The following is a 26,914-nucleotide window of genomic DNA, read 5'->3' on the forward strand; positions in this document are numbered from 1 at the left end:
AAAGTACAAATAATGTCAACAACAAGTAACTACAAAACCTTTTATTAATATTTTATGTGAAGAAGAACTGTACATCAGTGCTTAATATAATATAACAAAATCCTATCACATTATATGTATAATATCTATAATGTAATAGAATATCAGAGGAGAGGTAGAAGTACAGTGAACATTGCATTCTGTACGTTTCCAATGGCTCAGAGGACAAATCCCCAAATAATATTTTTTTGTATGAGGTAGAGAGGTTTATCCCATTATTAATATTTTTTCCTTCAAACCAAAAGGATAATAGAAAAGGTCTGCGTTAGCCGAGCCATTATAGCGTTAGCGACAATCTGGTGTTAATCTGATCACACACGCAGTGATTCTCAACTGCTCTAACGCACAACAGACCGATATCTCTCATCTTTCGTTTTTCTAGAAAACAGTGACAGTTAATTTCCAGCGTTGTCAGCAACACTGGGGTTCCAGACAATCAGAACTTAGGTTTTCCCCCTGGTTCATAACTGTAATCCACCTCGCTTGAGAAAACATTTACAGTAATGTGTGGGAGATGACACACAGCTATCACCTAGACATGAGACACACACACACACACACGCACATACATACGCACACACACACACACACACACACACACACACACACACACACACACACACACACACACACACACACACACACACACGTCTTGTGAGTCAGTTTATCTTGTCTTCCGCTCTATCGAGAGGTTTCAAAAGAGAATGCGTGTGAGGATAAAATATGAGGGAACAGTTAGGACTAGTGATTGCAAACATAGCTTAGCACTCAGCTTAGCTTTTAGCACATTGTATTGCTACACAGGAGGATTTGGTTATATGTGATGAAATACAGTTCTTCTTTACGCAACGTATTTTCATTGGAAGTCCAAACAGTCAACCCTTTTTGGGAAAGGATCCATTTATTGATGTTCAACTGAAGCGGAACTTGTAACCAGAGGATGTGGGTTGTTTGTTGTTGTTTCAAAGCCACATTGGATTACTATAATAGGAGTGAGTAAGAGGTGAGAAGGGGAACGACTTCCCACTAACATTGAACTCATCCAGACATGTGTCCGGATGAGTTCAATGTTTGGGAGTACGTTTGGAAAAAAGGCAGTGTGTAAATCCACCAACTGAGGGTGGTCTCCAACCTTGGTTATCTGGGGATAAAGGTAATTGAAAACACAACGTGTATGAATTGTGTAGTGTTTCCACAGCATGTGAATAGAAGTGGGGTAACATCTGAGGGGGTCTTTCTGTCGTCCTGAGAGGGGGAGTAAGGTCAGACCCTCACAAACGGAAATGACAGCCCACTGTGTGTTTGTGTGTGTGTGTTTGCGTGTGTGGTTTGTGTGGAATGAAAAGGACACACAAATAGGACAAAGCCAGAGTGACACATATGCATACAAGAAAAAAAGAGCACACACAAAGGCCAGGGCAAACCAGCTCCCTAGCCAGTGGTCTGTTATTAATTAAACAGCCAGGAATGCCATGGAAACATCTCCCCTCAATGTCTCTCCATCGGACCCTCTTTCGCGTCATCATCCTCACTCTCTCTCTGTTGCTCTCTGGCTGCCCCTCTCTGTCTCTCTCAGTTGCTCTCTTCATCTATACAGTATGTCTGTTCCCTTCTTTACCTCTTTTTCTCTCTGTTGCTCTCTGTCTCCATGTCTCCCCCCCCCCCCCCCCCATCTCTCTGTTCTTTGGCCAAGGTGGGGCCAGAGGCCCTTCGGACCCCGAGAGAGAACACAGGAGTGTGTATGTGTGTGTGTGTGTGTGTGTGTGTGTGTGTGTGTGTGTGTGTGTGTGTGTGTGTGTGTGTGTGTGTGTGTGTGTTTAAGTATGAATTTAGGTTAGTTTCCAAACACACACACACACACACACACACCTACACACACACACACACACACACACACACACACATTCCTCTTAGTAGAAAAACATTGGAAAACAGGAGTGAATCAAGGAATTGGTGCATAAATAACACAAAAGAGAGGCGGGGGAGGAGGGGGAGGAGGGGGGGGAGGGGGAGAAGGGGGGGGGAGCAGGAGGGAGGGGGTTATGGAAGAGTGGGAAAAAGAGGCAGAAAGTGAATAGTCAGAGAAACATGGAAAATCCCTCGTTCCCAGGCCAAGAATCCAACAGAACAGACTACACACACACACACACACACACACACACACACACACACACACACCCACACACACACACACACACACACACACACACACACACACACACACACACACACACATCCCATCTGTGAACATGTTGGGATCTTGGCACACAAAGTTTGCTGTGCAGAGGTTTCTGATCCTGGAGACCTCTTCCTCCTCCCCCTCCTCCAGACCTCCTCTCTTCTTCTCCTCCTCCTCCTCCTCCTCCAGACCTTCTCTCTTCTCCTCCTCCTCCAGACCTCCTCTCTTCTCCTCTTCCTCCTCCTCCTCCCGAACCCCTCCATTGTCCTTCTCTTGCTCTCCTCTCCTCCTCCAGACCTCTCTCTAATCATCCTAAACCAGCGCTGTGTGTTTCCTTTGTCTTGTGTTTGCGACGGTTGATAGGAACATGATTGTAGTGATTTCTCCTGGCCTGGTCAGTGGTGGTTACCTCCTGCTCTCCCTGCTCTCTGCCCAGTTGGATCGGGTTGTTTTGTGATCGGTTTCTTGATCCCTTGATGTTTCGGAGATTGTTCTCAGCCTAATTTCTGTGTCTCTCTGGATAAAAGTCTAGTCTGCTAAATGACTCCATGTGATGTCATGTAAACCGACATGATATCCACAATAGTTCAACGAACAGCAAGTTAAAAACATAGAAATAACTTCATTTGTACATTTGAAATGTATATCCCAATACACATATATCCACATATACACCACACATTGACCATGCTAAAAATAAAACAATGGGAAAAATTGTGCGTCCCTTTAGTGTTTGCACTGAGCTAGCTTAGAGCACGGCTGTACCGCGGGTATCTACATACTTCCTGTAGACCATGGCGTGTGGCCCAGCAGCTATCTATAGCCGCAGTCTATTTCCAGACCCCGGGTGCATGCAGCCCTGCAGACCTTCTCAAATCCTTATTTACCTCTGAAATCAGAAGTAAAAACCGCACCGATGACAGCCGTCCACTGCCACACACTCAACGTGTGAACCTAATCGTTCTCACGCAGATTCAACTTTCACAGGTCATGGAGGCCCGTGAAATCCCGGGCCTCGCCGGATTCCCTCCTGCCCAGGACGGTGGCCCTGCCCCGGGGGACGGCGACGACCAGCCAGCCGGCTCCCTGAGAGTGAGGGTGGAGGACTGCTGGATCGCGGCCGACCGGGCCCTGCTGGCCAGGCACAGCGACTACTTCACAGCGCTCTTCCACTCGGAGATGGCCGACAGCCGACGAAACGAGCTGCACGTCCGGGGCGGCCTGAGCGCTCGGGGTTTCCTGATCATGCTGGCGGTGTGCAGGGGCGAGGCGGTGACCCTGAGCGACCCGGAAGAGCTGTGGGACGCCGTGGAGTGCGCGGCGTTCCTCCAGGCGGAGGCTCTGACGCGGCACCTCTGCGACCTGGTGGACTCGGCCAACTGCCTGGCCCTGTACAGCGCGGCCCGCGTCTTCGGGGTGGACAAGCTCTACCACGCCGCCGCGCTCTTCCTGTGCGACGCCCGCGAGGACCTCTGGGAGGACGCCCTGGGCAGTGGCCTGCCAGAGGAGCTGCTGGAGTACTCTCGCTCCCTGTCCCCGGCCAGCTTCATCGCCCTGGGGACGCACACGCCGACCACGGAGAGCCTGAGCGGCGCCTTCCGCGTGGTCCTGTACCTGGACGAGGAGGGGGAGGGGGGGGTGGCGGCACCTGACCCACCTGCCCGCCCTCTGCTCCACCTCGCTGGCCGGTGTGGCCGTCCTCCACAACCGCCTCTACATCGTGGGTGGGGTCCGCGGCTACGGCAAGGAGACGGTGGACGGGGGCCACTGCTACGACCCGGAGACCGACGCCTGGAGCCCGGTCCCGGGGCCCGCCCAGCCCCGCTGTGACTTCACCCTGCTGGGCCACGAGGGCCGGCTCTACGCCGTGGGCGGGACGCACCAAGGGACCACCAGCGCTTCGGCGGAGGCCTTCGACGTCGCCACGGCGAGGTGGAGGCCAATCCGCGACGCGCCCCGGCCCGTGGCGTCGGCTGCCTGCGCCGTCGCCCGCCGCAGGATGTTTGTGTGCTTCTGGCGCCCGCCCGACACCACAGAGATCTACGAGTACACGGCGGCGGGCGACGCCTGGACGCCGCTCACCACGCTGCGGCGCACGCAGAGCTACGGCCACTGCATGGCGGCGCACGGCGGCGCCCTGTACGTGATGCGCAACGGCCCCGGGGACGACTTCCTGCGCTGCCTGATGGAGCGCTACGACCTGGCCACGGGCCAGTGGAGCGCCCTGCCGGGGGTCTACGTCAACAGCAAGGGGGCGCTGTTCACCGCGCGCGTCCGCGGAGACTCGGCCTTCACCGTCAAACACCTGCTCACGCTGGTGTACCGTGTGACGCAGGAGGGCCGCTGGACCCCCCGCAGGCAGATGAGGGGCTTCCCAGAGAGTGGCTCGCTGCTCACGGGCTTACTGAGGCTGCCCCGCACGAGGAGAGGAGGAGGAGGAGGAGGAGGAGGAGGAGGAGGAGAGGGAGGAGGAGGAGGAGGAGGAGGAGGAGGAGGGGAAGGGGGAGGAGGAGAGGGAGGAGAGGGAGGAGGGGAAGGGGGAGGAGGAGGTGGTAAAGAAGGTGGGGATGGGGCAGGAGGCGGTGGTGTAGTGGTTGTTCCGTCGCTAGACTCAATCAAGCGAGAGGGAGGAGGAGGAGGTGGTGACCGCCAGATGCCAAGGTCAGACAGATTTGAGTTGCTTCTCGAAGAATTGCTGCAGATTTGATGTTCTCTCGATCACTCACTCTCTCTGTCTGTTTATGTCTCTCTCTCTTGCTCCCTCTCTTTTGGATCTCTCTGTCTGTCTTTCAATTCATTAAAAAGGGCTCAAAGGGCCATTGATAAATATTTATATTTACCAGATCTACTGTATAAATATAGCATGCTCCTTTATTATGCTGGCAGACTCCTTATTTATTTTTCTCAAACAGATGTGTGAGCAATAGATGGATTGATTGATGGATGTATACATTTTACATGCAATCCATGTACATAGTCAAAGTGAGATATTCCACAAGATACCAAGTTCTGCGTTGCACGTGCAAACACACAAATGCCTAGCGTAAGCACACATGCACACATTGAACAACACACAAACGCACACTTACACACATACACATCGCAGACCCACACTTGGTAGCAAACCCTTAGCGCTTCACTACTGTTACAGCTGTTTTCAATCAGGACAGACGCTGAGTGTGTGTGTGTGTGTGTGTGTGTGTGTGTGTGTGTGTGTGTGTGTGTGTGTGTGTGTGTGTGTGTGTGTGTGGGGGGGGGGGGGGTATGGGGGTCTTGAGTTCAAAGGCTTGCTAGTCACCTCCTAACCCTCCTCTTTCCTGGATTCATAGGGGTTCACACAAACACTCACACAGTATCGTAGACTAAACTAGGGTAGAGCAGACAATAGACTAGATTAGTCAAAGGAGATTAGACAGAAAAGAGTTAGGGCACACATTAGAGTACAGAGTGTAGGGTAAACAGTACAGTAGAGCTTATAGTAGAGTAGGGCAGACATTAGAGTACAGAGTGTATGATATATAGTACAGTAAACCTTATAGTAGAGTAGAGCAGACATTAGAGTACAGAGTGTAGGGTATACAGTACAGTAGACCTTATAGTAGAGTAGGGCAGACATTAGAGTACAGAGTGTAGGGTATACAGTACAGTAGACCTTATAGTAGAGTAGGGCTGACATTAGAGTACAGAGTGTAGGGTAAACAGTACAGTAGACCTTATAGTAGAGTAGGGCAGACATTAGAGTACAGAGTGTAGGGTATACAGTACAGTAGACCTTATAGTAGAGTAGGGCAGACATTAGAGTACAGAGTGGAGTAGGGTATACAGTACAGTAGAGCTTATAGTAGAGTAGGGTAGACAGTAGAGTAGGGTAGCAGTAGAGTAGGGGAGACAGTAGAGTAGGGTAGACAGTAGAGTAAGGTAGACAGTAGAGTAGGGGAGACAGTAGAATAGACAGTAGAGTAGAGTAGACAGTAAATTAGAGTAGACAGTAGAGTAGAGTAGACAGTAGAGTATAGTAGACAGTATAGAGTAGACAGTAGACTAGGGGAGACAGTATATAGTAGACAGTAGACTAGGGGAGACAGTAGAGTAGGGGAGACAGTATAGAGTAGACAGTAGAGTAGAGTAGACAGTAGAGTAGAGTAGACAGTAGAGTATAGTAGACAGTATAGAGTAGACAGTAGAATAGGGGAGACAGTAGAGTAGGGAAGACAGTATAGAATAGACAGTAGAGTAGGGGAGACAGTAGAGTAGAGTAGACAGTAGAGAGTAGAGTAGACAGTATTGAGTAGAGTATACGATAGAGTTAAGTACTCACCGGTCTCGGTAGTAGAGGTAGGCCCTTCTGTGGTGCAGGGTGTTTTCCTGCCTTCCCATTGGCCACGGCGTCTGATCCATTATCTGTTCACATAAGCAGTAACCACAGTCTGAATATCTAACCTATGTATATATATTTTTATATTGACGTCATACATATCTTTGTGTGTAATATTCTCAATGAACAACAAACCACCAGAAATACTGTTAAAAAGTTGTTTAAATACCGCACCTTAACGTGCCTTAAAGAACATTTATTCACTTCCAGCAGATAGAAAATATATATTTTTTATTATTATTATTATTATTATTTTAATTTATTATAATTTCTTCTCTCTTCTCTGGACTCTAACAGGTCTGACCCCTCTTTGTTTCCACACATTATTCGTTCCCTTGACAGCGAAACACAAATAAAGCTTAATAAATAAACCTGTGTTTTTCTTGCTGTAACTGCTGCGCATGTTGCAGAAGAGAGCATGTTATAAACGCAGCCTCTAACCCGAAACCTTCCCTTTTCATCAAGGTCCAAACGAAACAGGTTGGAGTCAGATGGTTTGGATCCACTGAGGGACAGACAGGAAGTGGGGGGGTTGTTCTCCTCTGACACAGACGCCATGGAACAGAGATTACTCTTCCTCAAGACGGCTGTGGGTGCAATCCTCTAGTACTCAAGTGCCATCCACAAAGATTATTGCGATTTCAAATCTCTAGTACTCAGCTGTTCTATACTGTTAGCAATGTTACTTTGTCATGGTTGACTAAAATCACTTTACTAAAACCACCATACTAAATAACAAAACAAAGACTACATTTTCATTGATGAAATCCCTCAACAAATAAAAAAAATACTTCGATCTGATTGCGAAAACCACTGTTCTAAAAACATTTTTACTAAAACCGCTTCACTACTACTACTACTACTACTACTTCCCTTGACAAATACTACTCAAACCACTTCATTAAATCCACTTCACTAAAATAACAAGACCTACCCAAACCCCTTTACTAGCATACTCCTAATCCTTGATGATTCTCTGCCACCCCGTAACACCTCATCCATCCCGACTACAGTTAACTGTTTGGGTCCACAAAACAGGGTTTTACTTGGAAAGCCCCTCTCCTCCACATGGATACCGCAGCCCGAGTCAGCAGACCTGAGGCCAGCCCACCCAGAGGTCCCCCCCCCACACACACATGCACGCACGCACACGCAGACACACACACACACACACACACACACACACACACACACACACACACACACACACACACACACACACACACACACTCCCTTCCCAGACTAATGCTCTAATGACTTGGCGTTTTCAAGGGCTAAAAGAATTCTCAAACATAACATTTACTTAACGTCTCAGGCACATCACTTTTTTCAGTTTACATGTATAGGAAATATAGCATTGAAGGAATAAAGGTAAAAAAAATGTATCAGATTTGCTCTGCCATATTTCTTTGTGATGACACAACTAAAAGGTTTTGTTGGTAAGATACAAGAGCTATTATTTGAGTGTTATTTGGCCTAGCCTAGTCATCTGTCAGCTATTAGTGACTAAGATTCAATGTCAGAATATCTGCTTCAAGTGGACTGCGCCTGCCCCTGAATGAGACAATGTGGTTTTAGGCCGCTCCCGGCCCATTTCTGACCAATCATGGCGTCTCTTCCCTAATTGGTTCACAAGATAAAACTTGCCGGTTTATCACAAGTGCGTGAATGCAACACTTCTCAATGGAGAGAAACCTAGAGAGGGAGGGAGCAGAGAGGGAGGGGGTGTTTGTTGAGTTGTTTATTTTCAGAGACATTAACAATCTTATAGAGAGGAACCAAACATTTGAATCAAATCTTTGGGAGAGTATCAAACCAAAGGCGCCTCTTGCATTTCATTGTCAACCAATCAGAAAGAGCCAATGCAACAGCTACTGATGCACTAGAGCTTTTTACAGATGAGTTACCCTCTAAGGTAGAAACAAGTATACTTTCTCTTGTCATTTATTTTGGAAATCTGGAAAAGAAAACATGCGTTGGTCTTGAAGACAGGCAAACCTCACCTTTCTCTTCTCCAACGGAAACTTTGTTCATGTAAATGTACTCCTCATCCCCACCTGAATTCAAAGAGAGAGACAAGACAAGGATCAAAACAATAGAATAAGCTGGCATGAGCAGAGATAAGAATGATTATTTCCCTCTAGCACGGTGGGCAGAGCATGTATCTCAGTGGCAAACCACATCCATTGTGTTGCTTGTTAAAAGGGGAAAACACCACTCAGACAAGGAAGACTTTGTCCAAACAGATTGGTCTTTTGACACCCACTCCCATTGTGGTCCGGCATTCATCTCACGTTAGTCACAGACAGAACCACCACGCCAGTCCAGTTAAACACAACCTTGTTCCACTTTCTCTTCTTCTTTTCCCTGAGATAGAGAGAGTGTGAACAACTGAAGCTGCGTTGATTGAGTATGAGGGCGAATAGTTTCAAGATTTTTACAGAAACTGTGGGGATTTGATCCATGCAACAGGTGTCGCCCCCTGTGGTCGCGGAGAGTGTTGAAGTTCTCATGGATTAAAGTCAAACAAAAATGACGCTTATAAAGAATAATTTGGGAGGTTGTTAAATTATATATATAAAGGTTACAAATGTTTAACTATGATTTGAAAGAAGGAAAGAAGGACCAAAACAAACTAAAACAAAGAAATTAATCTCTAAATAACAAGCAGTATATAGGTTTGAGAAATGTTTAAAGAATTTATCAAAATTTTAACAACAAACACATGAAAAGACACCAAACTTCAAAACAATCACAGATTTCTTGCTTTACTTTCTTTTTCTATGATAACGGCATTGTGCAGGGATGACGATATCCCAATCCTTTTCAACAAGGACCTTCAGTGGAAATACTCCCCACTATCGGTACAACAACTTAACCTTTAACGCAACACTTCATAGTGTTATTGAAAGTTGAATTAAATTATTTCCCAGGTTCACTTCACTTGAAGTTGTAAACTGTTTGATCCAGCACATATCTACAGGCTACTTCAGTGTCTTACTAACCAGAAGAGCTCTATTCTGTTGAATCTGCAGAGCATTTGCAGGCCCCACATCCTAAGGGAGAAACAGTCACCTCATCAAGTGATATAGTGAAATTCTTTCTTGCTGACTGTGTTCAAACTCCCTAATGGAAAACTCAAACAGAGATCTGGAAGTCTCGGGCGCGACTCTGAGGCCTTTGAAGCCGATCGGACGAGAAAGTGCTGAGCGAAGCGAACAAAGTTTTTCTTTTCTAGTGAAAACAGATTTGAGGAGGAAGGAGGATGGTGGATCAGATGCTATATTTAAAAAACTGCTTCTGGACAGGAAGTGGATCGTCCTCTCTGGAGTATGAAGACTCGTAGAGGAGAGGAAGGTTGTAGAGGGAGAATTAGATAGGGAGGGAGAGAGAGAGAGAGAGAGAGAGAGAGAGAGAGAGAGAGAGAGAGAGAGAGAGAGAGAGATTGAGAGAGAGAGAGATTCAGGTAAACAGACGGAGAGAGACAGGCAATATAAAGAACTTGATAGGGAACGAGGAATGTAGAGAGAAGGAGAGAAAGAGAGTGAGAGAGAGAGAGCGATAGATAGAGAGATAAGGGCAGGTAAACAGACAGAGATACATGCAATATAAAAAGCTTGATAGGGAATGAGGAATGTTGAGAGAGAGAGCGAGAGAGACAGACAGAGAGATGGATCCAACACAAGTAAATCACTAAGACATAGACTCAAACTCGAGCCATCTTACGTAATTCAAATCATCCATTCTCTCATACTAACTGTCCCACGTATCAAAGTTATTTCCTGATGCTCTGAGTGCAGGAGTGCTTGTGACAGTTGACCTCTTTGTCCCAGCAGTTATCTGAATCCCTCTGATTGAAGACGTGTGGTGTCCTCAACTGTCCACTAAGGTATGTATAAGTCCTTTACAGGATTTACAGGATGTGGATTCTTCAGGGACAATTGAGTTATGCGCTGTGTTAAATCGTCCAGGAAATAAAGTGCAGGTTATGGTGCTTGCACAGCCCAAACAAATGCTCACAAACACAACATGGGCCAGAGAGCCATACTCGTTGGTGGCTGTTGGCTGTTGGCTGTCAAATAAAGTTTCTCATTGGTAAACATTTCAAAGGTGTTGGCCAACTACGGCAACTACAGTTGGGTGTTTGTTGTTCGTTGTGGCAGTGGGACAGCCCTTTGAAGTATTAAAGAGTTGATATTATGCCACCAGGTGTGAGTGCATTTTTCTGTGTTGTATTGACATTACAAGTGAGAGTGTTCACCTAGATGTATATTTGATAGATAAGCAATATTTTCTACAGTCCACTGGGTAGGCTGGTCGACTGATCTATGCAGCATACATCTAGGTCAGGGGTGTCAAACTCGCGGCAAAACTTGAGGCCCGCGGGATGATATTTTGTGGCCCCCTACTTGACATCAAAGTTTATTGTAAGTGCGGCCCGCGCATTGTTGTCAAACGCACATTTTTGCTGAGTGGCTTGCCACGCTTTTTTATCACTTGTGATAGGGTGACCAGATGTCCCGCTTTTGCCGGGACAGTCCCAATTTTGAGTTGCGTGTCCTGAGTCCTGACAAAAGCCAAAGGACGCTAAAATGTCCCGGTTTCCACCAACCGCTATGAAATTACTCCTGTTGTCAGCGATTACATAGCCAACGTGATCTAATTATAGCCCGATCATTAACTTAGATTGGGTCAGTTGTGCTCCATTTTTTTGTGGAATACTTGATGCGGCCCAGCCTGACCCAGACTCTACCTCCAGCGGCCCCCAGGTAAGTTGAGTTTGAGACCCCTGATCTAGGTGGACACACCCCCTTGATTTCACAAAAAACAGGAAAAGGCAGTTTTTCAACTTGCAATGGCTAATCACACTCACACCTGGAAGGTAATAACATCACCCCTTTAATGCTGTAACCAAGCAATATACATAAGGAGCATTCTGAGTGATGCTTCAATGAAAGTCCACTACAGGGGGAAGGCTGGCAGCGATGCAGAAGGCATCCGGTCACCACAGAAAGAGGGTGTCATCGTACCGTTGGAGCCCCTGTAGGACAGCAGCAGGTCGGAGAGCAGGCCCTTCTGGACTGTGGCCTTCCCACTCAGGTTCTCCTTATCCAGGGTCAGAAGGAAGCTGTGGAGCTCCATCAGGATCTGGTTCAGCACTGGAGGTGAAGACAAGCTACACGTTAGCTCATCGGGTTAGCTCGTTAGCGTACAATCTGAGTTAAACGCAGCTTCTCCTGCACAGCAAAATCCAAACACTGGACCGTTTTAGCGGTTAAGACAAACAACACAGGAAGCTAGCAGAATGTAATTAGCATTGATTTACCGTCCCGGTTTGCTTGGTCGTTAAACTTAACTTAAACTTAAATTTGAAAACAGTTCAAAGTAGGCCTATCAAAACAAACATTTCATCATTTTAGATTTTGATGGATATCATATATTTTGTTAAAATACTAACACAGTTTGAATAATAAAAACTGAATTATGAGTTCCTGTTCTACGTTTAATTAGTATTTTGTTTCTGAGTTTCTTGTCTGTCCTCAACTGACAGTTAGCATATGGGTGCGCTTGTTTTGACAGCCAGACTAGTTCAGTAAAAGGTCAAGGCCAGATGGAGGAGGAAGGGCGGGGCCTAAGACAAATTCATTGGGGCTGATGAGTCTGGACTTCAGCCCACACACATCCTTCAGTGGTCAACAACACTGACCCCCTCCTCTCTGTCTCTCGCTCTCTCTCTCTCTCTCTCTCTCTCTCTCTCTCCCCCCTGCACTCTCTCTTATTCTCTTTCACTTTTTCTCTCTCCCCTCTGCATGCTCCCTCTACCCCCCCACACTCTCTCTCTCTCTCTCTCTCTCTCTCTCTCTCTCTCTCTCTCTCTCTCCCCTGCACTCTCTCTCATTCTCTTTCACTTTTTCTCTCCCCTCTGCATGCTCTCTCTACCCCCCTACTCTCTCTCTCTCTCTCTCTCTCTCTCTCTCTCTCTCCCTCTCTCTCTCTCTTTCTCCACTGAGTGGGCAGCTCTTTGTTTTTTCCTCAATGTCTCTCGGCCATCATGAATGGGTCCCCTTGCACCAGTCAGAAACAACACCCAACGATGACCCAAAATGGAGGTTTGTGATGTTCTTGAGGAAGAGGGGAACCCCACAGGGGAGAAGGTGGGGCCGATGGAGGCCAATTCTAACAGTACTTTGATCTCATGGGAATGGAATCACTTGAATATGTATCACTGTTCCCAAGAGACTCAGAGTGTGTTATTTTAGAAGGGGGTTGAAATGAAGCATTGATTCCTAAGGCCACTCACAGACCCATATACAAACACAGATAGATGTTCAACACATCAAGATATAAATACATTGTGCACATGTTCAGACTTCTTCAAAAAGCTTGTTCCACTGACACTGTCAGAGACGTATTTTTAGCCAATGTTGGTAGGAGGAACGTTGTGAGGAGGAAGCGGTACACACAGACCCGCTGTAGCCTATCTGTGATAGAAGAGTCATTCAGCGGCTGGAGGAAGCTCTATGAACTTGAAACCTTTCACCCTGGAGCAGATAGGGGCAAGGAGGCCTACAGGTTAGACTGTTGACACAGGGGTTTGAACTCCTAGCCGCTAGACTTCCCTGACCCCAATAACATGTTGGTTCCCACTTGGTACAGAGCCCTAATACATCCATAATAAGAGGAAATGAGAACCCCCCCGGACAACCGTGCTGACTGTTTTATCGGTCTGGATTTTCTTTAAGCGTTTTTTCAGCCTGTCTGCATTAGTGGTTCCCTCTGGTTTAAACCGGTTTAAACCTCTAGTGTGGACGGCCCAGGGCCATATCCTGACGGTTTCCCACACTCTCACATCAAAGAGCCTCTGAGAGAGAGAGAGAGAGAGAGATAGAGACAGAGAGACAGAGAGACAGGGAGACAGAGAGAGACCGAGATAGAGAGATAGAGATAGAGAGAGAGAGGGGAGGGGTGCTACCATTCTCGTATTTAGTTCTTTAAGGTGTCAAACCCCCAGACACAAGTTGGAGATGACGCTACGCTATCCCAGAGCTCGCTAGCTGAGATAACTTGATAGTTTCCTTCATATATCAAGCTTAGGTGGTCTTTCACACACACCCACACACAAACAAAAACAAACACACATGCACGCACACGTGCAAGTTCTTAGAAAAATGTGTCTAAACTTATGACAAGTGAGAGTAATAGGACATGAAAAACAATTTGAATAATATAAACAGAAAAATAGAATTGTCTAAACCATATTGATTTTGGTGGTAAACAAACAAATTGCTCATCCGCCTTATCATGCACTCTGTCCACAGCGAAAACCTAATGTTTTCATTGTGTGTGTGTGTGTGTGTGTGTGTGTGTGTGTGTGTGTGTGTTTGAGTGCTTGTGTGTGTGTGTGTGTGTTTACGTGTGTGTGTGTGTGTGTCTGTTTGCGTGTGTGTGTGTGTGTGTGTGTGTTTGTGTGTGTGTGTGTGAGCGTGTGTGTGTGTCAGTATGTGTATGTGTGTGTGTGTGTGTGTGTGTGTGTGTGTGTGTCTGTGTGTGTGTGTTTGCAGAGTCTGACTCCGCTGGCCTTACGAGGTCCAGGACCCTGGGAAAGTTGTGTCAGCTGACCAGACACAGGAAGAGAACTCTCTCCGTCAGTCCGTCGCCGTGGGTAACGGCTTGGACCACAGCCCACCGCTCGACCAGCCAATGGTGGAGTGACAGCTGAGCCGGGCAGGAGAAACACCAAGGAAACGCTGCGGAATTCACTGAACTACAATGGCCTTTTGGTCAAAAGGGGTCACAGAAAACACCTCATTAAAAGAGAATTAATGCTGCGACGGTTGTCACCAGAACCGTGTGGGTCGGGACCCCACTTGGAGACCCCTAATAGACACACAGGGTCGTAGGAGATCGCTGACTCATGAGATCAAGATATTTGAAAGCTTTTTGATAAAAACGGTTTGAGTAATCTCGTAATGGTCCTGTGAATACAGACGATTCCAAACCAAGAGCGAACTACTACAATCATCCACTTAGTGGGGCATTAAAACAATATGAGTGGAAGCAGATGTATGTTGGGTGGGAGACACAATCATTTTCACACCCAAAAATGTGTCAGAGACCCAAATAGCTTGGGGACCATCTTATCAATGGAAAGAATAAGACTTAACATTTGAACAGTCCATCAAAATTACTGTAATGTGGATATGAAGACAAAGCAGTCAGGGATTGACTCATCATTGAACTCATTGAATTCAGTTCCTTAAAAATATAGGGAAGTGGATTACCTTGCAGGCCTTTATCACAGAAGTGTGATAAAGACTGTGATAAAGGTGTAGCTTATTAACTTCATTATTGGTCAGTAGCCATGCCAGAGGCCATAGTTAACATCATGCAATACATATTTGCTCACCCTACTATCACACGTCTGTAACAATGGCTGACTGTAAGCCTTAAAACACTTTCTTTTTAGGATCATGGATGCCAACTGTTCTTTACTTTGATATTCTTTGCCACTTGATTGATTAATTAAAGGAATAAAGGTGCCCTGGAGTGTCCGAGATGGTTAGTGACATTTTTTCTAACCAGAGAAGAGAGAGGCAGGATTCAACTCGACATGTGTGAGAGCTCCAATGACGAGAACCTTAGCAAACGGAGTGATATTGAATTCATTTTCAAATTTAAATTGTTTTCCTATGCTTTTCTTTGCCACGGAATGCACTTTTTGAAATGTGCTATTAAATAATAGTACATTTAGGATGAGCTAGTTATGCATCAGTGTGTGTGTGTGTGTGTGTGTGTGTGTATGTGTGTATGTGTATGTGTGTGTTGCTGAGGCTGTGTCTGTGTGTGTGTGTGTGTGTGTGTGTATGTATGTATGTATGAATGTGTGTGTGTATGTGTATGTATGTGCGTGTGTGTGTGTGTGCGCGCACATGTGTGCATGTATGTATGTATGTATGTATGTATGTATGTATGTATGTATGTATGTATGTATGTATGCGTGTGTGTGTGTGTGGGGGGGGGGGGTGTGTGTGTGGGTGTGTGTGTGTTTGGACAGAGAGAGTCTGTGGAAAGGCATGGTTACTGTCTCCTCTGTAAAGACAGGCGGACATGCCTGACAGAATGGGCACAGGGGAACAGTACAGAGCCTGGTCGATAACCTGTGAGAACCAGGAAGTGAAAACAGGGGCCCACAAAGATACAGAAAACCTGACGGTGTTTTGATGTCCCTCTCTGACTCTCTCTCTTCTCTCTCTTGATGTGTCTCTTTCTGTGTCAGAAATGACTTGAGGTTGCACTTCCTAAAATCGCTTTCCATGATGATCATGAAGCTTCAGTCTCATGTCAGTCCACTGAACACATTTAGCCCGTGACATCATCTTTATGTTTGCAGGACCTGACCCCACAACTCCAGAAATATAGTTTTAACCCCAATCAACATCCGCCCTTAATGGTATAGTGTGCGACCCATAAACTGTGCATCAAGTTGATTCCCGCCTCTCAGAATAAACTTGGTAATAAACTTGTTTGGGAGAACAAACAATGGTGATGATGAAGATGGTGTTAGGATCCTGCTCATCCAGTAATTGCTTCTTCTGTTCTTCAAGCTAAACTCTCATACTCTAAAGTAAAACGCTAACTGGGTGATAGTAAATGGGTGGCCTTGTTATTAGGTGAACAATAGCTGTAGGTTAGTGGGGGTAGAAATAACATTTACATAAGCATATTGACCTATTGACATTTTTGTATCAGATAAAGGTTAGATAGGCAATATCCTGTTGTTCTCTCTACTGTGTATGTCTTGGAAGAGATGAGGTAACATTCCAGTCCGTTATTAGATCTGGTAAACATGGTAACTAATTTAAACCTGTTCTGATTTCCTGGTTTAGCTTATTGTTAGTTTTTAACTTTTGATATCTTCTATCTACCTTCTTTCATTGACGCTTATGTAATTTCTGTTTACGTAATCGTATTACTGTCTGTTTCTGCCTGTTTTTTCCTGGTATTGTTTCACTACAGCAACTTTATAAACTCATGTGCTCTGATGTCACATCCTGTGCGATGCCTAGCATGCGCCTAGATTTCCAGATTTTCTGATCGTCCCTGAATGTCTGCAAATGTTCTTCAGTCAATTAAATTGTCAAGTAGTAAATAATAATATAACATATTATGTTTCCATGTGTGGAGTGTGTGGATGATGGCTGGTTGAAGCAGCCTCAACTGGTCTTAGTCAGACTGATGGATTGGGGCTGGGCGAGGCTGCGTTCCTGTGTGCATTGAGAAATCAGTGGGTACAGGTTTAACAAATCCTACCATACTAGTTGGTAAGTTTGCCAAAAAAAAGATCTAGTCTGTCCCATTACATAGTATGGAAAATGCAGTATGCCAAAAATACCAAGATGTTGTAAAACTTCCGGTCGCAATTCACAGTACGCAAGCCAGCTGTCTTTTTTGGCTATTCTGCTCCATAATCGTCCATGCAGCAGAAGATACGTCTCATCGACTGAGCCCAGGAAAGTCAATGGGGGGCCTGACAGGTGTGCTGATGTGAAATCAGCTGTAGTATGTCCCAATGGAATGCTTACTGTGTGCAACATTACCTTATTTGTAAGGGTAGCTGCAGTACATACTACTAGTTCATGCGAAATGGAACGCAGCGCAGCCATCATCACACGCACTCGGGGAGATCTTCTCTATGGCAGAATGTTACAACTCCTGCTCTGTACAAATAAACCGGTTCCATCACCAGCACCCTACCTCCTTGTTATGGGGGAGCCCAGTGAAAGCCACCTAGGTGGATTGTGGCATGCACATTGCTACAATATGACAAAGTTAAACAGAGTTACACAGGACATTTGCAAAGTGTCTTTAAATCAAGTCAAACAGTTTTTTTTACATGTTAGATTGCAAATACTGCACAGACCATGTTTACATTAATACATTTAGCCATTTAGCCATTCAGCTAGAGAGGGAGTCATCTAATGCACACCAATGCCCAAGTGGTGTTGGGATGGGTGCTCCTTTAAATGTCCTGATGCAACAGGACGCTGCATGGGTGCAAGATGTCTTTGTTTGTTGAGCTTGGACTGCTTGTTCTGAGGTCAGCTCTGGATGCTTCCGTGCCTCCTCGCTGAAATAGACGTATTCTGGGATGTGGTTTACAGGGAGGAAATAGCTCTTCCTAAGCCCTGGACTGGAGTGGTTAGAAGATCGACTGTAGCCGGTCTGATAGTGAAACTGTGTGTGTGTCTGTGAATCTATCTATATAGCTGGCTTTATATCTGTCGTCCTACATCTGTATGTCTGTCTATCTATATGTTTGCAATGTATAGCTATATATTTATCCGTCTGAATAATCATTCATTGATCTGTCAATCTGTGTTGTTCTCCTTTCTGTTATTGTGTGTTTGTGTTACAGTAATTGTATTTTTGTCTGTCACTGTTATGTTTTATTAATGTTGCTGTGTGTAACTGTATTTGTTACTGTCCATGGGTTTTACTGTGTTCTCACAACCACATTTGTCTCCCAGATGCTGAGAGTCGGTTGGCTTGGCAACAGAGAAACAGACTCCTCACTGTTGATGTCATAGCAAGACTTTTCACCACTTCAACTCACACATTATGTCACAGATTACGTCAGTGAAGTTATTCAGTTATAAGTTATTTTAATAATAAGTGATTATAACGAGAGCGAGAGAGAGAGAGAGAGAGAGAGAGAGAGAGAGAAAGAGAAAGAGAAAGAGAAAGAGAGAGAGAGAGAGAGAGAGAGAGAGAGAGAGAGAGAGAGAGAGAGAGAGGCTAACAATTAGCTCAAACTAAACTCTGGTTCAACATGATTGTGAGTCTATACAAGATGTATAGTGTACATCTTACAGTGTATGTACTTAACTTTTTACTCACATTTTACTTCCTGAATTGCTAATTTGACTTGAGAACTCTCAACAAATTGAATAACTCTCATCAATAAAATTTTGTGTATTATTTAAAGTGTATTGCTTTTTATTTTATTTTTATTCTAGCATTTTATTTGTTTTTATTAGTGTGACGAGACGACCGTCTTGCAATATCCCGAGTTTGAGATCTCAATCATGGGATATTGCCCAATATCCCGAGATAGCGAACCAATCGAATTGCGCCATCTGAGGAGGTGTAGCATATACTAATTGCATTTAGGCATACACATGCAGTATTTCCATTGAAGTTGTAGTTCTTTAAAACAAATCCTCTTACAATGCTTTGACCTCTGCTTTCAGGTGGAACTAACACTCCAAAGCATCACTTCCATGTTATGACAAACATGGAGTTGTCATTAGGCTGAAATGACCTCCCCTGGGTTTATTTGAAACCGTTTACGAAGGCTTTTCTATTACAAATGGCTTTTAACAAACATATCATGATATCTCTGTGATATGAAGTGGCTAGGATGTGAACCGAGCTGAAAGGTTCTGTGTTTGATTCCACCAATGTCCACACAGCCTACCTAGGTCAAGAAACCCTCACCCATTAACCAATTTCCTTGAAAAAAGCTTGATAAAAGCTTAATAACACCTGCTAAAAGACTTAATTGTTCAATTGTATCTTGGCAATCATTGTTTGTATCTTAACACAATTATATTTAGTGTGCTATTAGAATTATGATTGTGATCTGATTAAAAACATGCAACGTAATCTGTTGAGCAAAACAAAACAAACACACAAATGAGCATAACAACTGCATTTTATAAGATAGGCATCTAAGAATAACGTCTGCCATTAGTCGTAGATTACTTTAATCGCACTGTTTAAACTCCATCCGATAACATTATTTGGTTAACTGCATAGTTTAAAAGAAAATTGCTATAGTCTTAAAGCAATTTTTATTGTAATTGCCAAAACAATCAGTATAAAAAGAGCAACACATGACAATGTTATTCAGAGAACAACAATAAGGTTTCCTGTTCTGGCCCAAGCCTCGTACTGAAAGCAGAAGGTCTTATTGTGCGCATCGCTACACTGTTTATTTATCTGAATGTATGGCCAACTGGGTGGTATGCGGTTAGCATATGCTAAATAAACGCCCATGGATATACATGAAGAAGAATGAATGGGGATAATTCATAAATTCATTCCATGCTCTGATTCATCCTTCTGTTTGACTGCAAGCGCAAGTCTACAGCAGAACAATCCAGGCTCAGATAGACCTACACAGACACACACAGACACACAGACACACACACACACACACACACACACACACACACACACACACACACACACACACACACATACAAAAGCGAACGCCTGGGCGTACACAATATATGTATCTTATTAGAAATGTTTCTTATGAATATGTCATCGGAAACTAGGAGAGAACAGCAAGCAATAAACAAAGAAATTATCAGTTAACACCTCAAATAGCAAATTAACAGTAATATGGATGCATTCTTCTTCAGTTGTTTTTTACTTTGTTTCTCTCTGATGATCAGGGCTACTCTTCAAATTCCAATCCCACCATTCCTACACTATCCACTTGATCAAAGAATAGCTTCTACATTCTCTTACTCCCTTTATCTGTCACACTCCCTCCATCTCGCTCCCTGTCTTTCTTCTCTGCCCCTGAAAATTCCTTTCCTGACTCCCTCCCTCTCTGTATCTCGCCCCCCCCACACACTTTCCTTTCCTCCCACAGTCACCTCTCTCTCTCTCACTCTCTCTCTCTCTCTCTCTCTCTCTCTCTCTCTCTCTCTCTCTCTCTCTCTCTCTCTCTCTCTCTCTCTCGCTCTCTCTCTCTCTCTCTCTCTAGTTCCCTTCTCCTATACTTCTAGGTCCCTAAAGATGGAGATAAAAACCAAACTAAACTCTTAGCATCGCTCAACGGATCACTGCTATACAAACCTTTAGAATGGCAGACAGGTTGAACAGCAATATGCTTATGCTGGATTATTACAATTTAAAACATGTATATTTGCTGCATGTTTCAGTATCAATCGCATTATGAGACAGTATTCTTGAGCAAGATGCCCACACCCCCTACCTGCTCCTTAATGACATCTGAATTGACACTAATTCCTTTGGATAAATGTATGCACAACCAGAATTACTATTGACTTTCATTACAAAAGCAAAAGATGAAGGACTTCCTTTAAATCTGCTGACGACATCAAAACTACAAAGCCAAACATGCACCGCCAAATTCAAATAGGGAAATTGTTCAAGCAACAGGCCACAGAGCTCATGGGAAAGGTTTTTATTCTGCAAATGTCTCCACTGAGCCATAAAGCATATGTAGATGCAATCTCTCTCTCTTACACACAGTCTCTCTCTCACACACACACACACACACACACACACACACACACGCACACACATACAGCTACCAAACTGCTAGCTCAAGGACACCATTCTGTGGGCATGGAGTGTCTTATCGGCTTTGTTTGAGAAGTTTCTACGATTAGTTTGCGTTTAACCCAAAAAACAGAATATTTGGGAACGAATAATTAACGTATTATTGGACTTCTTAACCACTTAACCACTTAACCACATCTGGTGTCAGTGAAATGAGAACCACAATCTCATGTGGGCTACAAGAACGAGCTCAGGAGATCAAGCTAGGGTCACGCTCCACTAGGTCTTCAGAGGCATGTTACCAAAAGACTACAGTGGTTATGTGATACCGTACGCAGGCAGCCAAGACGGTAAACCCGGTCGCCTCAGTTAAGAAACGGGCAGTTGTTTCTCAATCGCTTCGGATCTGCAAGAAATTGTTCAGAGTGACCCGAGAATTAGCTATGAGAAGGATGATGATGAGGAAGTAACTGGGCTATGGTCGTGGCTCCCTCACAGGACAGTATGGTCTTGTACAGTACTCGCTGTCAGTACTTGGTCAGTATACGTCTGCAATCTCCATGGCAACTACCGAGCCGGTAGTTGCTGTAGGTCATTCTTGTAGGTCATTCTCAATGACCTACCACATTAAAGAGTCTGCTTAGTCTCATATGTGTATGTGTGTGTTGAGGTTGTGTGGTTAATCTTGTGTGTGTGTGTGTGTGTGTGTGTGTGTGTGTGTGTGTGTGTGTGTGTGTGTGTGTGTGTGTGCACTGTGTTGGACTGCATGGATTGGGATGTGTGCTGTGTGTGTTTGTGTGTGTGTGCGTACACTATGTTGGATTGCATGGATTGGGATGTGTTTGTGTGTGTGTGTGTGTGTGTGTGTGTGTGTGTGCTGGCGTATTTGCTTGCATTTGTGTTTCTGGAGGTGCATGTGTGTGGGGCCGTACGAGGGCGTGACTTTCCCAGCTCCTGTACACCACTGAATACATAAAAAACCCACAACAATACAAGGATGCCGCCCTGTTAAAACCGAAAGCTCCTGCGTTCAATCGCCCCCCACAGAGAGGCGTTTGATGTACTCACATCAAGCAGGGCCCCGGGGCGAGGTGGAGGTACGTGGTTAGCAAGCACTAAAGAAATGCCCATGGATATACATAAAGAAGAACGAATGGGGATAACTCCTAAATTCATCCCTTGCTCCCAGCGAGGTGTTTGATGTGCTCACAGTAAGCCAGGCCCCCGGGGGCCGGACTTGGAAACCTGGGGGCCGAACCGAACAGCGGGCTCCCGACTAAAGGGGACAACCTATTCCTTTTCATCATTTTAACAGCCGGTCGTCGGGCTTCCTGGAACCCCCCTTCACCCTCTCATTAAGGGCCTCCCTTTCCCGGTAAGACCCTTGGCTTACCGGTCATTGCCCTTGGTGAGATTGTTAGAAGCCTCAGCTTCATGTTAGGACCCTGAGGTTACAGTAAAGGCCCTTGGTTTACTGGGCATGGCCCTTGGTGAGAGTGTTAGAACCCAAAGCTTCATCTTAGGTCCACTAGGTTCCTTTAAGTCCCTTGGTTGGATTGTTAAAAACCTTAGCTTCCTGCTAGGGCCCTCAGGTTACTGCGTGAGAGTAAATTACCCTCCCTACCAGCAGGTGGCGGTGGTCTGTATTCCTCTTTCTTAACGGGACACCAGAAGACCTCAGACTACAGATATATACAAAATATAATTTTTCTGCTAGCGCCGTTTCCCTAGAAGTTTCCTGTTAGGGCCCTCAGGTTCCTGTTAATGCACTTTGGCCCTAAGACCCTTTTTAAGGCTGTAAAAGCCCCTTAGCTCGATGGAAAGGGCCAAGAGGGGAAAGGGCATGTCAATATAATATGACCTGTTCCAATTAAAGATAAAAGCTTTTATTAAAAGCCGATCAACTTGTTGGATATCCGATCTTCATGGCGTGCCTGCTCTGTCTCGTAGTGTTCACCATAGAGGCATATTGTTGGTTGGGAAGAGGAAGGGGGGGGGACTGGGGGAAGGAACATCGGAAGGCCTGGGAAGAGCTCCCGCTGCTCTCTGGCGAGAAGCCAACCGTGACGATAAGAAGACAAACTCTGAAGATCAGGGGGGGTGAGGAGGGGGGTTCAGATCCTGAATCACAGCTGAACAAGAAGGTGCCCAAAATCACCATTTATGCAAGGAGTTTTTTTTCATGGAACGAAAGAAATAGCGATCAAAAGGATGGGGCACCTGAATGAAAATTCAGAAGAACGATTTAGCACTCTCTACCTAACACAAACTCAATTTAAAACGCTCTAAAAGAGTATTGATGCCCTCTTTACTAATTCAAAACTTAAAAACATATTAACGTTCGAATAGTTTTAACATTCTCTCTCAGTTATTGACATGCTGCCTTTCCCATCATGCACTTGGTTCTGTAACGTTTTACGACTGCTACTAATAACGGGAAACGGCCCAGGGCTTCAACTTCTAAGAAGCACTTCCTTGTTGATCCGTCATACACATTGTGTTGATGCCACCGCGTGTGATCAACCAATGACACAACCGTCCCTTCTGACAGGTTAAACCAAGACACGACTGAGACACAAGAGGCCACAGCGTAGGTCGAACCCCATGGGGAGGTTTTGGCAGATTCCACTTCCTCAAACAATTTAAATACTTTTTGCCCATCCTTCCCCATTGTTTGAACCATGAGAAAGAGTCAACAAAAGAGTTGTCCTCGAAGCAGTGGAAAACATCAGCTCTGCTTTGAAGACCTGCATCCATTGGGACTAACTTTTCAGCTTACATCATTCTTTCCTATTAAAGACACTTAGTGTGACCAGACGCGTAGCTTCATCTGGCTTAGCTCCATCACTTCAATTTACATTCAGGTTGGTGTACATCCAGCCATTGGTCAATCGAGCTGTCCGTTCCACCATCGACTCTGGTCTAGGCCATTTTACCCAATCAGAAGCGCAACCACTGACTTGGCTTCCCCAAACAGTCGGGACCCTTCTCCCAGGCTCTCTGGTGAGAGCAAAAAGTCTCACAAGATAGACTGGAAATCAAGGCTAGCATTAAACAACAGTGGCGGTTCGTAGAACCAGCTCTCCAAAAGCAAACATGTCTGGTCCCCGTAGTGGGGTCAGCTGAAGAGCATTGTGTTGTCTCTTCCCTGGTTTTGCCAGACCAGACCGCTTTGTTTTTGTGATCTTTGGCCATGCTTAAACTTCTCCACCTCAATCTGCGCTGTGATTGGCAGGCACTGAATCCAATCACTGATGTGTGTGTGTGTGTGTGTGTGTGTGTGTGTGTGTGTGTGTGTGTGTGTGTTAGAAGATGTTCCAGCCAATAGAGCTCAGAAATTGTGTTGTTAATGGCAACAAGAGTTTCTTTGACATTTATTTAATTTTCTTATCATCATCATCATAGATGTATGATGATTCGAAAATACTTTGGATTCGATGGATTTTTTTAAAACCAACATTTTATGTGTGGTTGTTTCCAGTTTATGAGTGTGAGAATTGTTGGAATTTGAGGTGTTGGAATATTATGGCCATCACCACGGTCCCTGACAGATTTACGCTTGGAGATATAAAAGAAAACAGCTTTGGGGGGGGGGGGGGGCATTGTTTACGTCAATCAAACCATTATTAAACCGCCTCACACATTCTCATGAAGAAATAACCACAGGAATGTGAGGAATCCCTGGGAGAACGACATGGTCTCTCTCTCTCTCTCTCTCTCTCTCTCTCTCTCTCTCTCTCTCTCTCTCTCTCTCTCTCTCCCTCGCTCAAACTCTCTCTGATGGATGAGACCCTCTACTCCATCTCTTCCTTCTCCATTGAGTCATTTAGCAGACAGTGTTTAATCCAAACATCTTACAGTGACATCTGATTCATGTCATGAAAGAGCAGGTAGGGGTTATTAGGGCATCTTGCTCAAGGATGCTTAGGTAGATTTTGTGGACCTTGCGGTTCGAGCCCAGAACCATTTGGTTCTGAGTCAAACAAACACCCTGACCACTACTAGACTATCCTGCAACCCCCCCTCCCACTTCCTCGGCTTTCGTCCAGTTGAAACTTCTCAATGTTGACTCTGAAATCACATGATGTGGGAGAAATTAGCTGAATGGTTTGACCATCACCGCAGAGAATGGACGTTTTGAGAAACCGACAGAGCGATAGACAGACAGAAAGGCAGACAGACAGAGACCGAGAGACAGATGGTGACTTATAAACAGACATGGAGAAGGGCAAAGAGACACGCGGACACCGGACAGAGACAGACTGACTGACTGACTGACCGAAAGACAGACAGACCAAGATACCATCTAAACTTGGTTCACGTGAACTCAAATAAAGCGATTAGTCCTGACCACAGCCACCCGGGTTCGATTCCTGCCCGTGGTCCTTTGCTGCATGTCCCCCCTCTCTCGCACATACCTGTCTATCTCACTCTGTCAATAAAGCATAAAAATGCAAAAATAAATCTTTAGATATATATATATATATATATATATATTAATAACATGCACGCGCGACCACGACCCCGTTGTCCTTACCTTTGTGCTTCTCCATTCGCACGCACGGGACGGGGGGCACCTGTCCCACCTGGGTTCCACGGTTATCCCGTTGTAAGGTAAAGAATTGGAAAATAAATGCGGCGGAGGTGTTGCTCGGTGTTGTGCGGAGTTAAAAACAAAGTTTCAACGGGAGATGAGGTGAGGACCAGAGACACAGAGCAGCAGTCTGAGAGGAGGTTCACACACAGACAGATCCAGACTCTCTTCCTCATACGCCTTGCCGGCCGCACCCCCCTCCTCCTCCGATGGTGGAGCGTTTCACTCTCTGCAGCCAAGAAAACAACCACGAAAGTAAACTTCCCTTCTCTGGTTCACGAGTGAGAGACACGCAGTCACGCACCTATGTGAAGCACAAGCACTCCGGACAATTAACGTATGCAATTTGTTGTTTCTTGCGTTTTTTTTCGCAAAAACTATCGCTCCCCATGTGTGAAAATAAATAAATAGTGGTAAACAGATATTACTAATGCGAACAAACACATGGGAGAAAAGTTTCTGTGAGATGCTGATAGGATTTCTCTCCTATGTATGTTTGTGTCTCTCTCTTTCGCTCTTTTCTCGCTCTGTCTCTGTCCCTCTCTCTCTCTCTCGCTCACTTTCGTATGTCTTCGTGATGCTGCTGGGGAATTCCTGTAGTCCTGGAGGTCTTTAGAAAATCACTGGCGTGTGTGTGTGTGTGTGTGTATATGTGTGTGTGTGTGTGTGTGTGTGTGTGTGTGTGTGTGTGTGTGTGTGTGTGCGTGCGTGTGTCTATACAGATATTACAAATGCGAACGAATACATGGGAGAAAAAAGTTAAGGAGATGCTGATAGGGAGGTCGAGCAGAACTGTCCGTGAAGTGATGGTCTTGTGCAGATGGTTGTTTTCGTTGAGCAGCGGCAGCATGCGCTTTTATTTCCCAGCCAGCAGCAGCGATGGTCTTTCCAGAGGTTCCTAGTAACCTCCACCCCCCAGCCCCTGGGATAACCCGAGGAGCGGTGGCGGTATGGCAGGAATGCAAGGCGCACGGAGCCGACGAACATTGGATGCGAAACTGATAAAAAAAAAAACTGAAAAATGGGCTTTCTGACCTCAGGTGCTGTCGTTAAGGGACATGGATGTCCTCAAAAGTGGACATGCTTGTTAGGCTGAGTACTAACGGTGACTGAACTTCCAACTACTCAAGATGTTATTTTTTCGTGTGTGGGAGAGTGTGTATTATGTGTGTGTGTGTGTGTGTGTGTGTGTTTTTTTTGTGTGTGTGTGTGTGTGTGTGTGTGTGTGTGTTACTGTGTGTATTGTGTGTGTGTGCGTTTTGTGTGTGTGTGCGTGTGTGTGTGCGTGTGTTTGTTTATTAGTGTGTGTGTGTGCGTGTGTGCGTGTGTGTGTGTGTGTGTGTGTGTGTGTGTGTGTGGAAAAGAGAACTAGCAAATCAAACAGGGTCGTGAACTCTTCTTGGCT

General features: G+C 45.3%; 2 protein-coding genes across 3 annotated transcripts in view; one reads left to right on the forward strand and one right to left on the reverse strand.

Moving 5' to 3' along the window:
• Positions 1 to 25,643, reverse strand: part of afap1l2 (actin filament associated protein 1-like 2) — a 35,930-nt gene extending 10,287 nt beyond the window's left edge. For both annotated transcript variants that reach the window (XM_079757271.1, XM_079757270.1), the window contains exons 1-4: positions 25,453 to 25,643; positions 11,624 to 11,752; positions 8,597 to 8,650; positions 6,537 to 6,619 (exon numbers count right to left, since the gene is read on the reverse strand). In XM_079757271.1, coding sequence (XP_079613397.1) covers positions 6,537 to 6,619; positions 8,597 to 8,650; positions 11,624 to 11,752; positions 25,453 to 25,468 — 282 coding nt within the window. In that variant the 5' untranslated portion in view covers positions 25,469 to 25,643. The remainder of the gene's footprint in view (positions 1 to 6,536; positions 6,620 to 8,596; positions 8,651 to 11,623; positions 11,753 to 25,452) is intronic.
• On the forward strand, positions 3,209 to 5,138 carry LOC307090178 (kelch repeat and BTB domain-containing protein 13; the record flags this gene model as incomplete). The annotated part of the gene is given in 3 exon segments (XM_079756753.1): positions 3,209 to 3,850; positions 3,852 to 4,635; positions 5,131 to 5,138. Coding segments are annotated over 3 exon segments (1,434 nt in total).
• Positions 25,644 to 26,914: the final 1,271 nt, after the last annotated feature.

This window comes from Pollachius pollachius (genome assembly GCF_949987615.1).
Source record: "Pollachius pollachius genome assembly, chromosome: 19".
Classification (NCBI taxonomy): Eukaryota; Metazoa; Chordata; class Actinopteri; order Gadiformes; family Gadidae; genus Pollachius; species Pollachius pollachius.